Raw genomic sequence first — 25,754 nt, 5'->3', positions numbered from 1 at the left:
TGTACTGTCAAAAAATGTTATAATTATAAAATTAATTTTTAAAAACTATTTAAAAGGTTCTTCATGCTTTTCAGCTACTTTGTCAATACCATTCCCCTCATTATCTTTCTTCTTTTGCCTTATTCTAAAACTTATGTAATTCCCTATGTTGTACATATAAAATGTTTATTCAGGAATTGAATCAGTATCATTATCATTGTAATATTCTATTAATTGCTCTCCCACTAGTTTCTAATTATCTGGCTCTAATTTTTCTTCCTTAGAGAATCAAGGAGCCCTATATTGTAATATTTCTAAGAGTTCAATGATCTGCTTCCAAGTTACAATCAAATCTTGCTTCTTTATAGCTTAAGTATGAATTCTACACATGTCCCTTGGGGTGGGGGAAGATTCTTTTCTAAGTACTGAACTACTAGTTTAGCCCTTACCTAAGTTTCCTGCTTGTCTATTTTTACTCACCCTATTTTCAGGTCAGGAGGACTTCTTCACTGAACTCACAATTGGGTCATTTGAGTATAAGTCCTTAGTCCACTTTCGGGTGCCAAATGTAATATTTTGTTTAGCTTTCTGGAGGTTTCGAGACTAGCCTTGGTTTAATCAGAATAATCACCATGAGAATAGTCAGGGATAAAGTCCAAAGTCTTTATTGTCTCCTTTATTGTCTCAGCCAGTCAGCAGTCTGCACATTTCAATGTAATGTCCTGCTTTCTAGAGTCCCCAAGTTGGAGTGACAAAATGTGCTATTGCTTTCTAGATCCCCCACAGTGGGGTGGATTAAAATATAGTGTCCAGACTAGCTCTCTGGAGGATTTAGGGACCAGCCCAAGTCCTTGGTCTCAGTGGAGAAATGATGAAGGCAGGAGAGCCACCATGAGGCTGGTCAAGTCTTCTCTTTCTGTGGCTGAATTTGCCCCCAGTTTATATATTCTATTACAATTAAATCAATTCATAATACTGAGTAGCCAATCATTATATCCCTAGAGAACCATTATTTGTTGTAAGATTAAATCAATCATACTGAACTAGAGAACTATTCATCACCATGTTAACCTAGATAACCATTGTCTTATCAATTCTACTGAGTTAACACCTTTTAGTAAGACTCCTTACCTCAAGTACATTTCTCCAGAGTTCTGGCTCATTACAACTACACTTACTTTTTTTTCTAATAAATTATATCCCTGATTATTATTGTTTATTGTTAAGATTACAAGGTGATAACTCAGGTTGTCTAAACAATTCTCTGGCTCAGAATTCACACCTTTGGTTCAGTCCTTTGAAAGGAGTTTACACCTTTGGACTTCTGAGGTAGAGTTTACATGTTTAAAGCAGTTTGAACCTTTAGAGGGAGCAAGTTCATTGGTTGAAGTGTTTCTCACAGGTCCTGTTGAGCTCTCACAGGCCCATTCTCTGGAAGGATAAAAGAGGCAGCATTGAGCCTGGAGGGTTAGTCTGACTGGGAGATTGAGTTTAGACGGTGGTTTGCAAGGAGAGTCTAGGCTGGGAGAGTGAGTTGAGACTGCCGGACTTTTACAATTTGGCGCCCAACATGGGGCAAGGACTTATTCTGAGCCCTTCAGAGGAGCTAGCCCAGAACTTTACATTTCTTAGGGTCCAGGGTTCAAGTCCCTGTTCGGACGCCAAAATGTAAAGGTCCAGGCTAGCTCCTCTGAAGGGATCAGAATAGGTCCTTGCCCCACGTTGGGCACCAAATTGTAAAGGTCCAGTCATCTCTAAATTATCCTTCCAGACTGCTGTCTTAACTCACTCTTCCAGCCTAGACTCTCCTTGCAGTTTATATATATATATATATATATATATATATATATATATATATATATATATAATTTCTCTATCCATGCTAATTCATCTACTTCTACTAGTTAACTTGCCTTACTATTACTAAATCCCACACCTACCAACCTCCCCTTTCTCAAGAATCCTTCCTTTCTTTATAGATTTTGGAGAGTGCTATATCCTTCTTGGTTTATATATGTATTATTTCTTCTTTAACCCATTCCCAATGTGAATAGGATTTCAGAACTAGCAGTCCACCTCTCTTAATAATTGTTTTTAGTTTGTTCTTGCTATCATATCTTTATATAGCATATAGCACATCATTTATATAGCATAAGTAGTATTTTTACATTTTCCTACATGATGCTGACTTTTATATGTCAAATTTTCTACTGAGTACAATTTTGCTTGTGATAAAATCTTTTAAATCTTATTTAATTTAATTTTGCAGAATATATTTTTGTTGCAACCCTAGTTCTTTTAATTATTAATATATACTATCCTTTTAGTATAACTGTTTTTTTCTTATTTCATTCTTATTTTTATATTATAACTGCTGATAAATTCTACTTCATTCTTATTGTAGCTCCAGCATATTTGAATTGATGTTGTTGCTTCCCTTATTGTTGCTTGTAAAATTTTCTCTGATCTGGGGTTTTTTTTAATTTAGCAATGATATTTCTGTGATTTCCTTGTAGGATCTCTTTTAGGTGGTGATAAGTGGATATTTTTCTATTTCTAATTTCCCTTTTTGTTCTATAACTTCAGGACAATTATTTTTAATTATTTCTTATATTACATCGTGTCAGAGTTCTTTTTTTGGTCAAGCTTTCAGGTAGTCCAATTATTCTTATTTTTTTCTTCTTGATCTATTTTCCACATATGCTGTTTTCCTTTTGGATATTCTCTTCTAATTTTCTATTCTTTATATTTTGTTTTATTATTTCTTGGTCTTTTATAATTTCCTTGGCCTCCCCTTGCTCAATTCTAATTTTCAAAGAGTCATTTTCTTCTTTAAAACTCTTTATCTCCTTTACTAGTTGGTTGGCTTTCTTTTAATAGCCTTCTTGTTTTTCTTGGATTGCTCTTTTAAAAAAATTACTCAATCTCTTTCATTTGATTTTAAAGAATTTTTTTAATTCTTCTATAAATTATTTTGGGGCACATAGCTATCTAACATTACTCTTTGGGGTGAAGGAGACTTTTTTTGACTTTAGTATCCTCCTCTTAAAACTCCAATCTTCCTTATTCCCACTGTTACTTTCTATGGTTGAGTTCTTTCTCCTTTGCCTGCTCATTATTTTTAGATAAAAACTTGATAGTTAATCACCTATAATCCTGGGGTGGGGATAGTGCCTCTGGCTTCAGGTCTTCCTTTAGTTCTCCTCTCTTACCTGGAGCCCCAAACCAACACCTCTATCCTCCTGCAGACAGCAGTTTTTCCTACCCCACTGTTCTCACCTGATGTGCTGGATCCTTTTCACCCAAAAGAGTGTCTCAGCAGCACAGCTAGATCTGGTATTAGTAAAAGTTCCTTCAGTCTTCCCAGACTCAGACTCCTGACTCCCCATACTGGCTATGAAATGAAAGTTCTTGTGGTTAGGGCTGAGGCTACCTCTAAACCCAGCTAGTCCCAGAACTCCCATGTATTTTTTCACAGGAGCTAGCCTGGAAGTCTTCACATTTCACATCAATTAATCCTCTTATAAATCTTTCTTTGGGTCTTCTCAGTTTATCCCAGGAAGATGACTGTTATGCCCAAAATATTGTTTGTTTTTCACCAGTCTCCATTTGTCCTGAGAAGCAATTTTGTTTTGTCTTTAGAGGAAATCTGGAGAGTTTGAAATTTTCTGACCTACTGTGCCATCTCCCCACAATCTTCCCCCTTAACATTTACTTAACATTTTGAGTTGCATAATTTCTCCTTCCCACTCATCCCTCCTCCATTTATTGAGAAGGTAAGAGATATATTGTTTATACAAATAGTGATGCAAAACATATTTCCATATTAGTTATGTGGCAAAAGAATACACATACATTCTAGAAAACTACAGTAAAAAATATCAGTATGCTTCAGTCTGTACTCAGAGTTCATAAGTTTTCTCTGGAGATAAATAGCATTTTTCATCATGAATCCTATGAAATTGTCAAGGATCCCTGTCTTAATCAAAGTATTTAAGTCTTTCACGGTGATTATCCTTACAATATTACTATTACTTTATTTTTTTAAAAAATAAAGCTTTTTATTTTTAAAACATGTGCATGGATAATTTTTCAATATGAACTCTTGCAAAACCTTGTGTTCCAATTTCCCCCCTTCCCCTACCCCTCTCCTAGATGACAAGTAATCCAATATATGTTAAATATAGTAGAAATATATGTTAAATCCAATATATGCATACATATTTATATAATAATCTTGCTGTATAAGAAAAATCAAATCAAACAGGAAAAAAAATGAGAAAGAAAACAAAATGCAAGCAAACAACAACAAAAAGTGAAAATGCTATGTTGTGAACCATTTAGTTCCCACAATCCTCTCTGGGTATAGATGGTGTTCTTCATCACAAGATCACTGGAACTAGTCTGAATCATCTCATTGTTGAAGAGACTTCCCCTGGCAGAACAGTTTGTTTCAAAGACCATGAAGATAGCTGAAGGAGATGTGGAGAAGTTAGCATTTGGTCTTCCAAATGCTTCCCAAGATATTTTGTCATGCTCCTGAACTACAATGACTTTGGAAGAAGGAATAAGGCTGACAACTGACATGACACTGCTTCACTTGCATACAAATCAAGTCAAAAGATTGTGATGTCACCAGTCCTCTGAAAATAAGAACAGACAACTATTTAATGAAAAGTGCACAGAAAGGACTTTTGTGTGAAAAACTAAGATAACACCTTGAAAAGCACAATTGTAAGATCTGAGTACAAACAGCTCCTCTCTGAAACAGTCCTAATGGGGAGCAGCAGTGAACTATTTTCCAGAAACTAATTTATAAATCATTTTGTGCTTTGGGGGAAGGAGACTTTAAAGTTCATTTCTAGGAAATTGAATCTAAGAATTGTTGGGAAGTTTGAAAATTGATATATCGTATTTGTGTCATATCTGGCAGAAATGCATATTTCAGGTTTTCCATCATAAGATAGAGTTGAGTCACTTCATACAAGAAGATTATGATTTGAGGCAAGAGAGAAAGAGTAGACCCTGACAAGAGAAACTACTTCCAGAAATTAAGATAGCAGAAGGTAGAGGACAAAAGCACAGAAGCTATAGGAAGAGCTAATAAAAATACAGCCCAACTGATTAGAGACAGATAGGCTTTGCAGTTAGTTGATTCATGGAGGTGATCATATTAGAAGAAATTTCTAATTCTGAGCTGACTGGAGAAAGCAGAATCACTAGCTGCTTGAAGAACTGAGGAATGTTTTCTTTCCTCTTAAGGCTATTGATAATCAGAGACCTGCTTACATTGTCCTTTACTGTCTTCTATGACTTGAATGGAAAATGCCTCAAAGTCTATAGAGTAGCCATTATTAATTTTTAATATCCCTGGCTTTAAGGGAACTGCTTTTTACTGAAGTGTCCAGGCAAGGGAAAAAACCTTTAAGTAGCTTCACAGAATTCCTGTCTAAAATTGTCCATCACAGGAGCAGAAAAGTTCAGAAGAATAATCCCACCAGAAGGTGGCAAGATGTGCTGACTGTTCTCTGAAGAATGAAGAATGAAGGACATCAAGTCTTACTAGCTGGAGTTGTCATTTGCCCAAAGCACATAGCTTTTCTTGACCATGTGCCTCATTGTTATATTTTTGTTCTTTGGTACCATCTGCCCCACAGATACTATCTGCATTGGTATGAGATTGTGAACCAGATTTGTTGGTGAAATAGTGTTATGTTATTATATATAATATTATAAATTTGCTTTATTTTGTAAATGTTTCTGTTTAATAGTTACTGCTGTCATGTTGGCTGATTTATTTAAATAAGAAGCACACTATTGAAGACTTAAGAGCCACAGTTGTGAATAATAAATGTAGTTTTCCCTTACTAGTTACTTCTAGGACCCTGAGAGTGAGTTGTAGTTACATGACTACATTGTGGAAAGTTTTGGAAGGAGGCATGGATGGAAACCATTCTGAGCTATTAGGGTAGAGGAAGGAGCCTTAGCTCCTGGGAAGGGTTAATGGTGAGTATCATACCCAGGTTTTATATATATATATATATATATATATATATATATGTATGTATATATACATACATATATATATATATGTCCATATTGCTTTCCCTAATAAAATATAAGCTACTTATTATTACAGGAACTACTTCATTTTTGCCTTTGTATCTCTTAGCCAAACTCTGTCCCATGATAGGCTCTTTTTGGTTTTCTATAGTAGATTCTTTTTTTTTAATTGCTGAAGCAATTGGGTGGGGTTAAGTGACTTGCCCAGGATCACACAATTAGGAAATAGTAAATGTCTGAGATCAGATTTGAACCCAGGTTCTCCTAACTTCAGGGCCAGCACTCTATACACTAAACCATCTAGCTAACCCCCATAGTAGACTCTTAATAAATGACTGCTGATTAATGAATTGGCCACTGCTAGATGAATTTTATTCAATGGTACCTATGGATCCCCATCAGCATTTCTTGGAGAAAAAAAATGCTTCTTCCTCCAGAGTTGATCCAGCTTTTATCTCTGTAGGAAGACCTTCATACCTGTTATAGGCCCACAAATTGTATTGGAACATTTTTATTTTTCTTGATAGATTAAAAAATAAAAATGAATTCCTCTTAGAGACCAGTTTTTCCTTTTGTAAATATATACCTCTCTCAGGTTGGCTAAGATAACAGGAAAAGCTAATGAAAAATGGTGGAGGGGATGTTAAAAAAAAAAAAAAACTGGGATGCAAATGCACTGTTAGTGGAATTGTGAAATGATCCAACCATTCTGTATAGCAAATTGGAGCTATGCCCAAAGGCTTATAAAACTGTACTTATCTTTTGAACCAGCAGTGCTACTACTGGATCTGTATCCCAGAAGAGAAGGAAAATAACACACATGTGCAAAAGTATTTGTAGCAGCTTTTTTGGGGGTGACAAAGAATTGGAAAATGAATAGATGCTCATCAATTGGGGAATGGCATATTGTTCTATTAAAACTGATGAACAGACCTCTTAGAAACACCTGAAAAGATTTACATGACCTGATACTGGGTGAAACAAACCAAGAAAGCATTACACACAGCAATAGCAAAATTTTGCAATGATCAACTATAACAGACAGTGGTTCAGTGGTCCAAAGCAATCCCAATAAACTTTGGATGGAAAACACTATCCACATCCACAAAGAAAACTATGGAGACTGAATGTAAATCAATACATGCTATATTCACTTTTTTCCCCTTTTTATTCTTTTTTTGTCTCTTGTGATTTTCCCTTTTTGTTCTGATTCATATGGAAATATGTACAAAAAAGAATGTACAAGTATAAACATCCCTCCCAAAAAACCGTTATTTACATATAACCGAGGAAAAGAAAAAATAAATAGGTGTTGCATAATATTATTGAAATTGGAAAAAAATAAAACCCAAACCACAAAAATAATACATTCTATTGTACAACTTATAACAAAATCTTCCTTGCTATCAAATTCAATTCAATTAAAAATTTAATAAATGCCTAGTATATCCAGATACCATGTGAGGAAGAGGAGGAAAAAGAGAGAAAGAAAAGAATGAAAGAAAAAAGGAGAAAGTGAGTGGAAGGAAACTTTCTTCTTTTGATGGGTTTGGGGATATTCCCAAATTAGATATACCCAATAATCTACACCATATAACAAAGTAATTTGAAGAATTGAACAATACTGGGAATTGGGAGAGTCAGGAGTCTTATGCAAAATGTGATAGCTCAATTATGCTTTGCAGAATGAAGAATCTGCAAGGCACCCTTGAAAAAGTCTTACAAAACTAAAGGACTACTTGTGCAAGAGCAAGGAGGTAGAGGCTAGAATGGTGAGCTTTGGGAAGCATTTTGATATGTAGAATATGTGAAGGGAAGACATGTACAATAAGACAGAAAACATAGGTGAAAGCTACATTATGTAGAGTGCCAGGTTGGGTACCTTGTATTTTATTGTAAAGACAAGATGAATACATTAAAATATTTTTAGTTGAAAGATAGAAGAAAATGCATTTTAGGGGTGTCATTTAGCAGCTAGATTAGAGAGAGGAAAGGCTTGAGTCTAACAGTGTAATTGGGAGGTTTTTGTAAGAGTCCAAGTAAAAGATGAGGAAAGCTTGACTTAGGATAGAGACATTATGAGTAAAAATAAAAGATGAATGCTGAATGTAAAGATAGAATCAATAAGATTTGGTAGTTGATTGACTAGAAGAGAATGATGGAGAGGAAAGAATCCTATAAGCCTGAATGACTGGAAAGATGCTGCTGCTGTCATTACAAATAGAGATGTCTTGTGATGAGACACAAGGTAGTTATACAATGAAATCTACCAATCTTGACTCATCTTGTTGTTGTACTTCAGGATCTTCCCTATCCTACCAGGCACACCAGATTTTTGTCCCAGATGATGAGGTTTAATTTACTTGACACTGAAAAGTTATCAGAACATCAAGTACTCAGAAACAAGGACAAAAGAAGCTATCCAAAGATTTATGGAGGAATGAAAGATATATTTGGAAATGAAGATGATATGAAAACAAAAGGAAGCAATATACGTTAAAAGAACAGTGACAAAAGAGCAAACAGAAAACATTCATAGACAAGGTCATGTCTACAAATCCACAAAGACAGTTGGCCAAAGGGTGTCAAAAATTGTATATTAAAATGTATACTGATTTTGTAAACTGAAAAATAAGATTCCAAGCAAAAGTAGAGTTCTATATGGAGCAAAGACAGGAAAACATCTGGGGAAAAAAAAGGAAAAAAAAAGCGTGAGTTACTAGTGAATGCCAGTTTGTTTCTCAAAAATGAGTCAGTTACCTTTTTGTCAGTGGCATGTTGGTCACATTTCTCTTGTTTCTCACATCTCTACCAGTCTCCTGACTAGTGCCTCACATGCTATTATCATTCTCCCCAACTGTCTTTCCCTAGTTATAACTTTACAAAAGATAAAAACTGTACCTTTTATCTCTTTTTGGTATATACACCACAGTCTCTAGCTCAGTGAAAGTTTTTCACTAGGTACTTTTTTAACTGATAATTATCCATGTTGATATGCTCTCAGCTTTTTATTTTTCAAAACATATGCATGGACAATTCTTCAACATTAGCCCTTGCAAAACCCTGTGTTCCAATTCCCTCTCTTACCCAAGGCCTCCTCTCGATGGAAAATACTCCACTATATGCTAAACATGATAGAAATCTATGTTAAATTCAATATATGAATACATATTTATACAATTATCGTGCCACATAAGAAAAAAAGAGAAGCAAAATAAAATGCAAGCAAACAAGAAAAAAAGAGTGAAAATGCTATGTTGTGAACCACACTTAATTCCCACAGTCAATATTGATTTGGAGCATCTTTTCATATGACTAAAAGTAGTTTCAATTTCTTCATCTGAAAATTGTCTGTTCATATCCTTTGACTGGAGTGTTCTCTTGTCTCTAGACTGTGATCATTCTCTGGGGGCAGATCTCTTGGGGAGCTTCTGGAGCCAGCCTTAGTTTTAGTTTCAGTTCAATAATCCCAAAATGCAGCCAAGAGTTAAAGTCCAGATCCTATATTGTGTCCTTCAAAGTCTTGAATCAATCTTTTCCTATCAGAATGTCTCCAATCCAGCTTCAGTCTCTAGCTCTCTCTGAATCCAAAGCCTCCAGCCAGCACAAAGGTAGACATGGGAATGAATCAGACTGCCTCCAAGAGTGTATGATTGTGGGTTTCCCAGAATTCAATCCTAGATGTAAATCTCCCGGAAGTCCATGAGCAGGCTTTTTTTCTTTAAACTTGTGAATCTCCTGGACTTGCGAATCCACTGAAATTTGGCTCTCTGAATCTCTTCGAGCTTCCCTGAAGTTTTCCAGGCAAGTCCTCTCCTTGACTCAACCCAGACTCTAACTCTCCACTCAATGTTGGCTCCTTATGTCCTCCCAGAGAATGGGCTTGTGGGTACTCCATGGGCTTGTGGAAACTCCTGAGCAAACTCCTTTAAAGAGGTAAACTCCTTTAAAGGTTTAAACTCTTTTAAAGGTGTGAACTCTGAGCTAGAGAATTGTTAAGTATCAGACAACCTACTTAGCACCTAATAATAATCCTAACATCTCCCCCTTTCTTTTGATTTAGAACATAGGATGGTCATGACCTTGAAACAGGTATACATAAATCCATCAATATGGAAGGTATTATACATAACTATATAAATTACATAAGCACATAGTAATATAACACAGGCTAGAAGTGATGTAACAAATAACAAGAATCAACATGAGGAATTTATACATGTCCATAAGTCCTAGAAATACTCCAAAAGGAATCCATTGTCCATTAGTTCATGTGCCAGGAATCCAATAATTCCTGCAAGTTTTAAAATCCTACAATAGTCTCATCTATATTAGGGAATTCAATGATTCCTGCTGGTTTTAAAGTTCTTTAACAGTCTCCTTATCAGCCATGCTCTTTCGGTGTCAGATGTTTCTTAGATCTTCTCCTTTGTTTTGAGGTTTTTCTCTTTTTCTATCTCTCTCTTATGGACAAGGCAAATACAACTCATTGGCACCCATCTGATTCCTTCTCCATCTGAAGAAATACAAGCAAACCCTCTTCCCCAAGCAGCTAACCTATCTGGTCCCTTCCATTCACCACTTTCTGGGTCTCTCCACATCACCTGGCAATTATCTAAAGATAGTGGAGTTACTCGCACTGGTGGGTTATAAAACCTGTCTGCCAGAGCCAGTGCATCTTTGTCAAAAATTTAAAAATTACTGGTATAGAGAACTAAATTTAGAAGTTCTCTAGAATTACCTGTGGCTCCCCCTTTCTTTCGTTTTTGGAGGAGTGCCTTAATGTCTCTGTTTCTTCTCTCTACTATTGCCTGACCTTGAGGATTAAAAGGTATGCCAGTAGTGTGTAAAATCTTATACTGTGAACAAAAGTGTACAAAATGTTTAGAAGTATATGCAAGTCCATTATCTGTTTTTATTTCTTGTGGCACACCTATAATTGGAAATGCTTGGATAAGGAATTCAGTGACCATTTGGGCTGTCTCTTTTGCTGTTGGCATTGCAAAAGTTAATCCTGAAAATGTATCCTTTGACCATTTATCAATTAGAGAAAGGCTTGACTTCTTAAATATTTGAGTCAATTCTAGATATATTTTAGAAATAAGGCTTTTATCGGAACTTTTGAATGTAAAAATGTTTTCCCAACAATAAGCAATAAGCTTTCCTTCTAATCTTCTCTGAATTAGTTTTGTTTGTACAAAAAAAAAATTAACTTAATATAATCAAAAGTATCTATTTTGTGATCAACATGATCTCCAGTTCTTTTTTGGTCACAAATTCTTTCCTCCTCCACAGACCTGAGAAGTAAACTATCCTATGTTCTTCTACTTGGTTTATAATATTCTTTGTGTCTAGATCATGAATCCATTTCAACATTATCTTGGTATATGCTGTTAGGTATGGGTCAATGCCTAGTTTCTGCCATACTAGTTTCCAATTTTCCCAGAAGTTTTTGTCAAATAGTAAGTTCTTACCTCAAAATCTGGGGTCTTTGGGTTTGTCAAACACTAGATTGCTATAGCCATTGACTATTTTGTCCTGTGAACCTAACCTATTCCACTGATCGACTATTCTCTTTTTTAGCCAGTACCAAATGGTTTTGATGACTGCTACTTTATAATATAATTTTAGATCTGATACAGTTAGGTCACTTTCAGTTGTATTTTTTTTCATTAATTCCCTTGAAATTCTTGACCTTTTGTTCTTACATATGAACTTTGTTATTATTTTTCTAGCTCTGTAAAATAATTTCTTAGGAGTTTGACTGGGATGTCACTGAATAAATAGATTAATTTAGGTTGTATTGTCATCTTTAATATATTTGCTCAACCTATCCAAGAGCTTTGATATTTTTTCCAGTGGTTTAGATCTGACTTTATTTGTGTGGAGTGTTTTGTAGTTTTGCTCATATAGTTCCTGACTTTCCCTTGGCAGATAGATTCCCAATTTTTTTTTATTATTGACAATTATTTTAAATGGAATTTCTCTTTGTATCTCTTGCTGTTGGATTTTGTTAGTGATGTATAAAAATGCTGATGATTTATGTAGATTTATTTTGTATCCTGAATCTTTGCAAAAGTTGTGGGATATTTCTAATAGTTTTTAGCTGATTTTCTAGGTTTCTCTAAGTATATGCAAAGAGTGATATTGTGGTTTCCTCATTACCTACTCTAATTCCTTTAATCTCTTTTTCTTCTCTTATTCAGGTTCTTACCTTTTCTATTGTTTCTTTTGTAGGTTCAGCGCCATCTTTCCAAGCTATTTGACAGCATGGCTAGGATGAAATTCCAAGTGGACTCCAGCAAAAAAACAACCAAGAAAAGCCTTGGCATGTATAGTAAAGAGGAGGAGTATGTGAATTTCCGTGAGCCTTGTGACTGTAATGGCCAGGTAAAGTGTAGTAGGATTTATTTTTCTCCATAGCCTCCCTTCCTTTTACTGGAGTTAAAAGAGAGAGAGAGAGAGAGAGAGAGAGAGAGAGAGAGAGAGAGAGAGAGAGAGAGAGAGAGAGAGAGAGAGAGAGAGAGATCCTTTTACTGGAATTCTAAAAGACAGCTAAATTCTAAAATGATTAATATCAACCTAGACAGCTGGGCATTCATGAGAGAAGCAGAACTATTATATACTTTCCCTCAAGCCTACATCCTTCCTTTAAATATTCAGCTTCATTTGACTTAAACTTCTGTTAATATCCACTTTAATACTAGATATTATTCACAAATTCACGTCTTTCTGTCCAAAGAATTATTCATAGGAAAAAGGAATTTTTAAAAGCATCCAACCCAAATTAGTAAAATGTATAAAATATCAATGATTAGTAATTTTGGAACAAACCACTTTCTGTCCCAGTAGAGATTCAAAAAAAAAAAAAAAAAAATATATATATATATATAGTGATCATTTGTATAGCACTTACTATGTACCAGGCACTGTGCCAAGTACTTTACAGTTATTATCTCATTTGAGCCTCACAATAGTCCTGGAGTTAGATAATATTATTGCATCCATTTTACAGATAAGGAAATTGATGTAATCAATTTAAATGATTTGTCTAAGGTCATATAGCTAGTAAGTATCTGAGGCCACATCTGAACTTAGGTCTTTCTGACTGTAGGCTTGGCTCGCTATCCACCACACCATCTCATCCTGGCAAATTCTCATCTAATGGCAAATATTTCTCATCCCCAAGGAAAAAAATTCCTATCTTCTGCGATACTTCCACTCTTTAAGGGATACAGTAGTATCCCTTTAGGATTTTCTAGAGTCTTGAGAAACCTTCCATGTCCTTATGTCCCATCTTTGCACAAGTAACAATGATTATAGGGATATAAGTTAGCCTTGGGAACTCAACTTTAACCAACTTTTCATACTTCTGCCACAGAATAAGCAGTTTTCATTCCCTTAGGAAAACTTGAAGACTTTTGCTCTCTGAATGGGCCAGTAAAATGCTGAAAATAGCATGGCAGTTGTTTCTAGAACTAATTTGAGTGTATGTTCTTTTGAGTCATAGTTACAATAGTACCAGGCTTGTCCCTGCATTTCACCTAGTCCCAAAACACTTTAAAAAATCTCTTTTTTAGTTGTTATATCAAAAATAAGCCAGAAAATGTCACTTAGTCACTTTAGCCACTTGGGCTAAAGGAGGGATTTAAATAGAAGATGTACTTCTAAGTCATCTCCCCAACTCACTATAGAATGAAAAAAGCAATGGATCTATGTGTTTATTCCAGTTTTTAAACCATATTTGTTTTCTTTTTTGTTCAATATTATTTATTGAGGAGTCTGACCAATTGCTTTACTCTGGTTTGCCATTTAGACCTAGGTATATTCCCTGGGCAAACTGGCCTGAATTTGCATCTGTTTTTCCTGAAGAGAAAAGTGTATCTTTTGCCTTCCTACAGCCCAATTGATATGTACACAATCCCTGTTTCCTCTTTTTCTACCTTACCTATGGATTGTGTATACTAACACCAAGTGACCTTTAGGGAAGCTTCATCAATTCCTGGTACTCTGTTCTTTCATCCAAAGGTAGAATTGGAATTTGTTGTGTAGGAAAATATTCAAAGATTTATATAAATGTACTCTTTCTTTAAAATACAGTAATCAACTCCCTTATTGAAAAACCCATATTTGGTCTTTCAAGGATTCTTTTTTCCAATTCCTTTTATTTTTCCTGATTTATAATTATGGCCTCCTATAGGGTCTTTCCAACCACATGAAAAGGAATCTGTACCTTAAGTCATCCTAATAGAATGGGAAAAGCAGTAGTCACCATCAAAAGATGACTTGGGATTTTGATTTTTCTTCTTATATTCATTAAAATGGGATTAAGAAGACTTGCAATGTACTCCTATTTTAAAGAATCATTCTGAATCAAGCATTCAAAGTGTTAAATAAAATATCATTATAATCATGATGAATGGCATGTAATAGTCTCAGTCAACATCTGGCACAGAAACTAGTTTTTTAGTAAGTCACAGCTAAAGTACGAACAAGTTACACTTATAATAATAGTCTAAAACCTCAAAATTCACCTTTTACATAATTTAGACTCAATTTTGGGAAGCTTCCTGCAATATCACTTTTGGCTTATTCCTCCACTGACATGAAGTGATATGCAACTTTACTTGGGCAAAATAAAATAATTAAAGTTATTAATTTTTACAGTAATAATGCCTATTATATTATGTAATTTTGATTTATACAACAAATATTATAACTTTTTACATCTTAAAATAAAACTTTTAATATGAAAGATGTTTTCTATTTGCTAGAATTGTTTTGTGTGATTTGGCATTAAGTTCACAAAATTTTTATACATATCTTTAACTTCACAAAATTAGGTATTACATCAAATACTTTGTGCTTTTGATTAACATTTGTTTTTTTTCATATCTAGATTTGATTTTAGATGATAATTTTTCACATAGACTTAAATGAGGAGAGTTCCCAGACACTGCAATGTATTCATCTCCATCTTCTGGATAACTTTTTTCACTATTGAAGACATGAAATATGGTACAAGATGCTGTTAAATCATTACATGTCTAGTTAGGAATTTCTATAATTCCAGAACATCATTCCTTCAATAAGAACAAAACTTTTCTTCCCATTGAAAGTGTAGATTACCTGGCTTGACAATGACAATGGTTTGGGTATGACTTTGAATGAAAGCTTTAGTTTCATTTTTTAAAATTACAGTTTTCTCATCTTTAATACTCTAGTCTTTGTATTGCTTTGTCCATGACAATCATTTGCCTTCATGACAATTGCTTTCACTGTTCATCCAATTTCAAGAAATATGTGTTATGCTGTAGAAGAATTAGCAACCCTCCAGGTCCCTCTAAGGGTCTTTGCATATTTCACAGGAAAAAATGTATTAAGTGGGTTTTATTTTTTAGCATTTTGTTTGTTTTGAATCACACTTTACCATTATCTTTGTTGTGACTGTTCCTATTTTAGTGTGGGTTTGAAATAGCTACAGTAATATTTAAATCTTTGAAGTCTGATCTTCAATATGTACAAGTTTTACATGTTTCTGAGATAAACAGAAAGCCTGAGAGATAGTTTCTGGGTAATTAATAATCAGTGTATTAATTAGGCTAGCTGATAGTGATTAAATTGATGCCAGTGGTCTTTCTTGGCAACCAAAGACAAAGAAAGCATGGAGCACACTCAAATCATGGAGTATACTCCAAAAGTACTTAAATACTTTTGGAAAAGGGGATACCCCGACATGTGAAAATTAATCCAGATTTGTGAAGTTAATGAGGGGGAAAGCCTTGAAATGAGGACATGGGCTGAAAGCCTTCAGCTCCTCTTGCTAAGAATGTGGCTTACTCATAACACTTAGCTATCTAGAAATGTGGACAAAGCAATCCATCCCTATCCAAATCACTCTGGCTGGTTTTCTCCTTCATGAGCTGAGTTATCCTAAACTCCAATTGAGAGGTACAAGGACATAGGTTTAATGCTTTGGTAATGGAATTCATCTAGGTTAGATTCTATTTATTATTCTAGTAATTAGATTTTATTTAAGATCTCCTAGATGACTGAGATCCCCACTTAAGATCATGGAACATGTTCCCAGAGAATTTGGGTAATCTCATCTATCAGCAATATTCTTACTGACTTACTGATTTACAGGGACTGGTGCCTAAAGGAGGACATAGAAAAGAACTTGATATTAATTTAATAATTGATTATTAATGTAATAGAAAATAATTATTTCCCTCATTTCCTTGCATTAATTTTTGTTCTTGAAAACCACAGAATTAAAAATAAAATCAAATAAATAAACTATATGTTTATATTACAAAGCCCAAGATTCACTTGACAGAAAATTAACTAAAGCTGGGGAAACTCACTTATATGGTTCCATCTGATCAAGGGCAGAATTCTGAATCAATCTGTAGTCAACAGAAAAACAAAATTGTAATTCCCTTACAACTTTCCAAGTGAAAATATTATCTACCATTCCTCAATGTGTGTTATCTTCCCCCTTTCAAATGCAATTCTTTGAGAGCAGGAACTGTCTTTGCTTTTATTTTTGTAATGCTTTTCTTTTACTTTTATTTTGTAACAGCACAGTGCCCAGCACATAGTAATCCCTTAAGAAATATTCTTTCATTTATTCTTAGCACCCTGCTTACTATTTGTTCCTCCAATCTAACTTTTTATCCCATAATTATTTCAAATTAAAAGACATTTACACCCTTTATTTCCCTTTGACAGTTTTCTATCCTATATACTAAATGACTTGGTATAGTTGAAAGCTTCAAGTTAACTAAAGCACACATTTTATTGATTTGTGACTTTAACCAATTTGAGCCATAACCACTAGATGGTCTCCTTTCTAGCTTGTAAATCTATAATACTGTGATTTCCAGGGCCAGCATACCTAAATCTCTGAATTTCCTATTTTTGATTCATTCCCCAAAGATAAATGAAAGCTGAACTGGATCCCCTTGTATTTCCTTAAACTAAAAATATACTGTCAAAGAAAGATGGTAAAGTAATGAATAATTTTGCTAAAGTATTCTGTTCTCTAGCTATCTGCTAATAGATTCACTACCTACAAACCATTAGTCTCATTATATCATGTTAATCACAACCATCTCAATGAATAGAAACAATCTCTGACCTTGAATTCTTTTAGGTTGAAATATGGCTAAATCACGTACTTAATCACATGAGGGCCACCATAAGACATGAAATGACAGAAGGTGTCACTGCCTATGAAGAGAAACCTAGGGAACAGTGGCTCTTTGACTACCCTGCTCAGGTATTTTAACTTACAAGGACTTTTTGGTGTTGTTTCGCTTGTTGTGGCTTCAAAAGTGAGTTTCCTCTATTTTCAGCCTCAAAACACTGGGTTTCTATCAGACCATAACTGAGAGATGCTCCAAATATGCAAAATATTTTTTTTAGAAAGAGGAAGGACCTAGATACCTAGATCTAACCATAGATCAAAGCCAAGCTTTGTTTGTCATTTTGGGCTGTTTCCTCATTGTAGTGAGAAGAAACTATTCTGTAAGTCAATAAGATTAAATGAATGGAACATATTCACATTCATATTCAAATCTGTTGTATCTCCTTCTGGATAAATTCCACTTGATATTGACAGGACAATCATGACTAGGCATGGATGCAATAAAAACACATTTAATATTTGCTACAATTGATATAAAGTTAAAACAATAGGATTATGAATTACAAAACTAACAGAAATCATATGATTATCTCAATAGGTGCAGAAAAAGCTTTTTACAAAATAAAGCAACTATTCCTATTAAAAGCACTAGGGAGCATAGGAATAAATGACATTTTCCTTAAAATAATAAGCAGCATCCTTCTAACCATCAGCAAGCATTATACATGTTAGAGATAAGAATTAATTCCAATTAGAGATTGGAAGGCTTCGCAATAAGTTCAAGGATAAATTAAGGAGGCTCAATAACCACTGTTATTGAATACAGTACAAGAAATGTTAGTTTTAGCAATAAGAGAAGAAAAGGAAATTAAAGGAATCAGAGTAGACAATGAGAAAACAAAATATCACTCTTTTAGAGGATATGATGGTATATTTAGAGAATCCTAGGGAATCAACTAAAAAACTACTAGAAACAAATAACAAAATTCATTATTTCTATCATCATCATTCTATAATGATGTAACATTAATCATCATATTTCCATATGTAATTAGCTGAGCAGCAGAGATAGAAATTCTATTTTAAAAAACTGTAGATAATATAAAATATTTGGAACTTTGTCTGCCAAGGCAAATCCAGGAACTGTATGAACACAATTACAAACTGCTTTTCACAGAAATAAAGTCAGATCTAAACAGAAAAATATCAATTGTTCATAAGTAAGCTGAGCTAATATAATAAAAATGAATAATATAATATTTAAAAATAAAATAATAATTTAAAAACAATTCTCCTAAACTAGTCTACTCCATCAGTACCATACAAGCTGCCAAAAATTGTTTTATAGAGCTAGAAAAAAATAATAACAGGGCAGCAGGTGACACAGTGGATTGAGCACCAGCCCTGAAGTCAGTAAGACCTAAGTTCAAATGTGACCTCAGATACAACACTTTCTAGCTGTGTGACCCTTGGCAAGTCACTTAACCCCAAATGCCTCAGCAAAATAATAATAATAATAATAATGATAATAATAATATATATCAAATAACTATACATCAAAATATCAAGTGAATTAATAAAAAAATAATTCAAAGGATGGTATCCTACCCATACCAGATCTAAAACTGTATTATAAAGCAGCAGTCATCAGAATCATTTGGTACTGGCTAAGAAAGAGAATAGTGGGTCAGTGAAATAGATTAAGTAAACAAGACACAATTGTCAATTTGTATAATAATGTATTGTTTGATAAACCCAAAGACTCCAGCTTCTAGGATAAGAACTCATTATTTGATAAAAATTGCTGGGAAAATTGGAAAATATCATGGCAGAAACTAGATATAGATCAAAATCTTACACCCTATACCAAGAGATAAGGTTGAAATGGGTAAGTGATTCAGACATAAAAAGTGACATTACAAGCAAATTAGGAGAGCAAAGAATAGTTTACCTGTCAGATCTTTGGAAAAGGGAGTAATTTATGACCAAAGAAGTAGAAGTATAATGAAATGCAAAATGGATAGTTTTGATTATATAAAAATAGTTTTTCCACAAACAAAACCAATGCAACCAAGATTAGAGGGAAATATAAAGCAGAGAAACAATTTTTACAGTCAATGTTTGTGATAAACACCTCATTTCTAAAATATATAGAGAACTGATTCAAATTTATAAGAATATAAGTCATTCCCCAACTGATAAATAGTGAAGGGATATGAATAAGTAGTTTTCAGATGATGAAATGAAAGCTAATTGTAGTCATATGAAAAATAAACTAAAACACTTTGACTAGAGAAATGATAATTAAAACATGTTTGCAGTACTTCCTCACACATAAAAGATTGGCTAAAATGATGGGGAAAGGTAATGATTGGTATTGGGGGGATGTGAGAAAACTGGGACACTAAGTCATTACTGGTGGAGTTCTGTGAACTGATCCAGCCATTCTGGAGAGCAATTTGGAACTATGTTCAGAGGGTATAAAATTATGCATTCCCTTTGATCTAGTAATGCCATCATGGGACCTGTTTGTAGCAGCTCTTTTTGTGGTGACAAGGAATTGAAACCTGAGGGAATGCCCGTACACTGGTAAATGGCTGAACATGGCATATGAATGTAATGAAATATTATTGTTCTATAAGGAATGATGAGCATACTGGTATCAGAAAATCCTGGAAATATTTACTGATGAGTGAGGAGAATCAAGAAAACATTATATAAGTAATATTAAAATTATATGATGTTCAACTGTGATAGACTTAGCTCTTCTCAGCAATACATTGTGGTCCAATAGATTTGGAATGGAAACTGCTATCCATATCCAGTGAAAGAACTATGGAGACTGAATATGGAATTAAAGCATACTATTTTCCCCTTTTTTGTTTGTTTTGTTTTGCTTTGCTTTTTCTTTCTCATGGTTTTTCCCCTTTGTTTTAATTTTTCTTTCCTAATATGATTCATATAGAAATATTTTTAAATGGCTATATATATACATATATATATGTATATATATACATATATATATATATATATATATATATATATATATATATATATATATATATATATAGCCTGTATCAGATTGCTTTCATCTTGGGGAGAGGAGCTGTAGGAGAGGGAGAAAAAAATTGGAACTCAAAATCTCACAAAAATAAATATTGAAAACTGTCTTTACATGTAAATGGAAAATAATATACTATTAAAATAATTTTTTAAAGAATAGTGTTAGTCTTGAGAGGAAAAAGAAATTACATAAGACAAAGTAAGTCTGGAAGAGTGTGAGGAATTAATCTTGTGGTCCCACTATTCCTGTTTTGCCTTGGTGATGGGAGCAGGGCATAGAGAGGGATGAAATTATGGACTGATTATTTGTGGATGAACTTCACGTATATTTAATCCTCAAGTGGCAGAACTATCTCATTCCCCATGCTTCTAATTACATTTCTCGGTTTCTTTGGAACTAGTTACTCTAATTACCTATACCCAGTAATAATTTTGTCTTCTAGTTTTGACTCATTATCAGGTGGTCCTATAAAATATATGAAATCAATGTACAAAAATGTTAATTGATAAAGCAGACAAATTGGCTGCAACTATTTTTATTACAGAAGTATTTATGGGTCAAAAAAGTTACCTCAGTTTTATTTCAAAAATAGGGTTTATCCAGTTTCCTTCAAAATAAAATTTAATTTCCAAAAGTAGCATTTGAAAGCATATTTTAAGAAATAAATTATTGCATAAAGTTATATAGTATTATTACATTGGTATTCTTAAGCAGAAAAAAAATGTGGCTTATTGGAATAAAGTGCCACATAATAGAATATAACTATGAAATATTCCAAGAAAACAACTGACCTTATGATCAATGAAATAGTCCAATAACTAGCTACAATATATCCATGTATCTTCTCACCTACTCTACAAACTTCCTAGAAGCCAAGCCTTTTTTTCTGCTTCTTATTTAAATAGTTCAATTTATCAAGTGATCGTTTTAGAGAAATATGTAATGTTCTTGGTTTTGTTTTCTTGGGGTCTCTGGGAGCAGCCTTTGTTTCAGTTCAGTAATCACCAGGGGTGAGTAGCCAGGGGTTAAAGTCCAAATCCTTTATTATCTCCTTGCTTGGGGCCCGGGCCAGCTTTCTTGAGTCCTCCTGAATGTTGTCTTGCTTTCTGTGGGGGAGGCAGGAGAACCACCACCACCACAGTCTCTGTCTTCCCTACTTGTGATTCTGGCTGAGTTTGTCTGAGCTTATATGCTCTCTTATCATAGGTGTGAATCTTGTTGAACTATATTAAGTACTAAGTACATGTACTGAACTAGAGAACTGTTAAGCACCATGCTAAACAACCATTGTAACTATCAATTCCACTGACTTAGGCACCTTGTAAAAATCCTTTGTTTCAAGTTCAGAGTTCCGGTCCATAACAGAAATATAATAATGAAATAATGATAAAAATAATATTATAATGCAAAGACTCAATTAAATAGGGAAGAGAAATATTTGTAATACCCTAATCTTTGCTATTTGGTAGAGAGCTTATCTAAGGATTTTGGACATTTAATCAGTTCACCAAAATTATTCTTTACTCTATAGGTGGCTTTGACCTGCACCCAGATCTGGTGGACCACTGAGGTGGGCATTGCCTTTGCCAGGTTGGAAGAAGGATATGAAAATGCCATGAAAGAGTATTATAAGAAGCAAGTTACTCAGCTTAACACCCTGATCACCTTGCTAATTGGCAAGCTCTCCAAGGGTGACCGACAAAAAATCATGACCATCTGTACTATTGATGTACATGCTCGGGATGTAGTAGCCAAGATGATCTCTCAGAAGGTTGGTTTCAGGAACCATGGGCACCTGGGCATTTGGGAACTATGCCTCATTTGTTCAAATTGAGTTTAGGGTTGTAGAGAGCTATAAGCCTAGAAAAGCACTAGGTAATTCAAGTCTGTGCAGTCATATTAGATAAACTAAGTCTTTGTATACTCCTATTACTGTTCTTCCCTAAAGGGAGAACCAAAGAGACAGGGATGGAGAACATGTATATGAGTATGATCATCTGTTGAAAATTCCCTCACTAAATAATATATTAAAAATACTATACTGCAATACCTGTATTTTTCCCTGACAATGGCAATTATTTGCTGATGCTATTACATACTGAAAACAACTGTTTGTTAAGCTAGTCAAAAGATGATATTTTAACCCTAGAACTAGATCACTTTGTGATGTTGGGCAAGGTACTTAACATCACTGAGACTTGTTTTCCTCATCTGTCAAATAAAGGGAGCTAGGGTCAGTCCAACTAAAGTCACTCACAACTCTAAAGTTCTATGATTATGATTTTATAAATTTAAGTCTGTGTGCTATGTGCCTAAAATACTAATTACTATCTGATTACAGCCATATGCTTCTATTATTTACTCTCTTGCTTTCTATAGATAGAGAGCACCCAGGCTTTCCTCTGGCTGTCCCAGCTGCGCCATCGGTGGGATGATGAGAAGAAACACTGCTTTGCCAACATTTGTGATGCTGAATTCCTGTACTCCTATGAATACCTAGGTAACACACCCCGGCTGGTGATTACTCCACTAACAGATAGGTGAGTGCCAGATTCCTCTTTTTTCTCATAAACAGAATTTGTCAGCAAGCCTTGACCACTGTTTTTTCTGTTTTGTCAATTAATATTTTTGTAGGTTGAATTCCATATATCTTGTTAAAGCAAGGCCACCTGATATGGGAGCAAATAATTTGTTTTCTAAATCTTAGTCCATGTCTACTTAGGTATGTTATAGGAACTGGGCATTTATGGTCTAGGGATAATAAGATTTAAGTAAAGACAACTTTGTTAAGAATTGAAATGCTTTCATGTAAAAGGAGTAGACGTGTTCTATTTGATTCAAGATATCAGGAAAAGGAATAATGTATAGGAAAAAAAGGCAAATTTGATATATAGAACAGCTGGCTCAAAGAAAATTTTCCTTCATTTGATTTCTTTAGGCAGATGATAAATAACACTTGTCAGGTATAATGTTCTTCTCTAAAATATAATGTTCTCTGGGAGCAGCCTTAGTTTCAGTTCAAAGTAATAATCACCTCAAATGCAGCCAGGGATTAAAAGTCCAAATCCCTTACTGTCTCTTTCCAAATCTTATCTCCTTTACTTGGGGCTCGGCTAGTTTTCTGGAGGGCCTCCCAGATCTTGGTTTCAGTGTTCTCCATAGAACAGTCTGCCACCACTTCTGTCTTTCTTTGTTTTGCCTGACTTGTGAATCTCCTGGACTGAATCCTGGCTCTGAATCTCCTGAAGTCCTCTTTGGCCCTGAGAGTTTCTTTTTTATATGCTACACACTGAGTATACTGCAATCATTAAATCACTAGAAAACCATTATTTGTTGTAGGATTAAATCAATGCTAAATTAGATTTAACCATTGTCTCCTCAATCCCATTTAGTACCCTGTTTCAAGTTCTGGCCCCTAACATCTCTTTGTAGGATCAGATCAATCATACATAGATAATTATTGTCTCTATCATTTCCACTGTCTTACTACCTTGTAAAAATCATAACAGTCAGGTATATTTCAATGAAGATTCTTTTTGTATATAAATTAAAACTTGTAGCTATTAAAATCTTGTTCAATTATGAAATTCTATGATCTTGTAACCATCAAATGGCATGATGAAAAATGGTCTCCATATCTCTATTCTCCTTCCTTTCCAATTCATCCATTACACAACTACTAAAGTAATTTTCCTAAAGTATATTTGATAATGTAGTTGCTCAGCTCAATAAAATCCATTGATTCCTTGTAGTTGCTAAAATCAAGTATAAATTCTTCTATTTGGTATTTCAAGCACTTCAAAACCTGGATCCAAAGTATCTTCCCAGTTATATTAAATATACATTGTTCCCATTCATGCACACCAATCTAGCTAAACTGTCCATTCTGTATACACACAACTAATGTTTTATCTCCCTTCTCTATATCTTTGGCAATTCGAGGCCCTATTCTAGTGTGTTCTTTGCAATAAAAATCACTCCGGTTTAATTTAACTAATTAACATAAATTAACTTCTACAAAACAATATATGCTACATCTATCCATATCTACATAGATATACAGATATAGATATATAAAACAAAAAGAGAAATCACAAAGTATTTCTCCTTAAATAAAGAGAGGAGGGATGGGTGGCACCAAATGGTAGAGAAAGGCAATATTGCAATCTTCTATCTATCATCTCAGTCCCTGGAAAGAATGAGTTCATTTAAAGCCAAAGCTACTTGTTCCACCAAGTTATTTCCACATGTGGCATTAGCCACTGGAAGAGTCCTAGTCTCACTACTCCTGAACTAGGACAATTATGTCAATCTTTGGATTTTATTGTCTTTTCATCCATGTTTGTCTTCAGACAAATGCAACTATGGATTTTTGTCAAGTAGACTTATGGATTTCTCTTTCTGCAAACTTTTGAAGTTCAAAGTTTATAGTCAATCTCCAGTACTTCTTTACTTAAAAAAAAAAAATAAGCATAAAGAAAAAAAGAACAAAACCTTGGATCACATGAACCCAGGTGAAGATATTAAGGTCATAGGCCTGTGCAGAATTTTAGAGCAGCTTGTATTCCCTTAATCACAGTTAGGCAGAAAATATGCTATACCTTGTCTATTTAATGCCTTTTGTTAAGTATTCTCCAATCCAGAAAGAATCAAAATACCTGCACAAGCTCTAAATTTGAAAGTAGTTTCCTTCCTTTCCAGAAGTAGGTTCTCCTGCCCCTTTCAAATGAACTGACAGCAGGCAGAGCTTGCTGCAGAAGCTCTGGAGATGGACTTCTCTTGGCTTGTCCCTGTTACATATGTGTATACATGTTGTAACCTTCAGTAGAATGCAAGCTCTTTAGAACAAGAATTGTTTCATAATTATTTCCCTAAATTTTCCATTTAGTTCTATTCCTTTTCTGAGTTAAGATTATTTAAAGTTTCTATTTGGTTTCAGACAATATTGATATTTTATATTTTAAAAGTATTCTTTATTTCTTTTGTATTCTTAGTTGATGTTTTTGTTCTTGTTTCAGCTTGGAGCTGTGTATAATATGTTCTGACTATTTTTTTTGTCACTTCTAGTTTTGTACTTTCTGGGAAGTGCAAATTTATTTTGCATTATTCCAGTTTCTTTTTCTTTATGTTTAAAGATCTTGCTCCTGTTTACTTACAGAGTTTATTTTTTAAATCAGATTATTAAATTTATCCACTGTTTTTCTGAGGATTTGAAATAATTTTTGTTTTGTTTTGTTTTTCTGAAAGTAATCAGTAAAGTTTTTCATTGTCATTTATTTTTCTTTGTCTTACAGTACTCATTAATAGATGCCTGGAGTCTTTTACTTAACATGTAGAATATATTCCTTCCTGTTATTAGTATCTTTCCTATTTGCTTTGTTTGTTCAAGGCATTTAATTGAGTTTTTTTCTTAATATGATCTTTGCCAATTTCAGTCTTTTTTCCCCCAATACTCTATCGCTCATTTTCTGTCTTTTTCTCCTTTGAGTGAATTTC

General features: G+C 34.1%; 1 protein-coding gene across 1 annotated transcript in view; it reads left to right on the top strand.

Annotated features, from left to right (window-relative positions):
- DNAH9 (dynein axonemal heavy chain 9) overlaps positions 1–25,754 on the top strand; it is a 572,299-nt gene that overhangs the window by 198,282 nt on the left and 348,263 nt on the right. Inside the window, exons 23-26 of the mRNA XM_074264740.1 lie at positions 12,280–12,432; positions 17,201–17,326; positions 21,790–22,029; positions 22,638–22,798. Coding sequence (XP_074120841.1) covers positions 12,280–12,432; positions 17,201–17,326; positions 21,790–22,029; positions 22,638–22,798 — 680 coding nt within the window. The remainder of the gene's footprint in view (positions 1–12,279; positions 12,433–17,200; positions 17,327–21,789; positions 22,030–22,637; positions 22,799–25,754) is intronic.

Source organism: Sminthopsis crassicaudata, chromosome 4, assembly GCF_048593235.1.
Source record: "Sminthopsis crassicaudata isolate SCR6 chromosome 4, ASM4859323v1, whole genome shotgun sequence".
NCBI lineage: Eukaryota > Metazoa > Chordata > Mammalia > Dasyuromorphia > Dasyuridae > Sminthopsis > Sminthopsis crassicaudata.
Note: the sequence above shows the minus strand (reverse complement) of the source record. Positions and strands in the feature narration are given on the sequence as shown.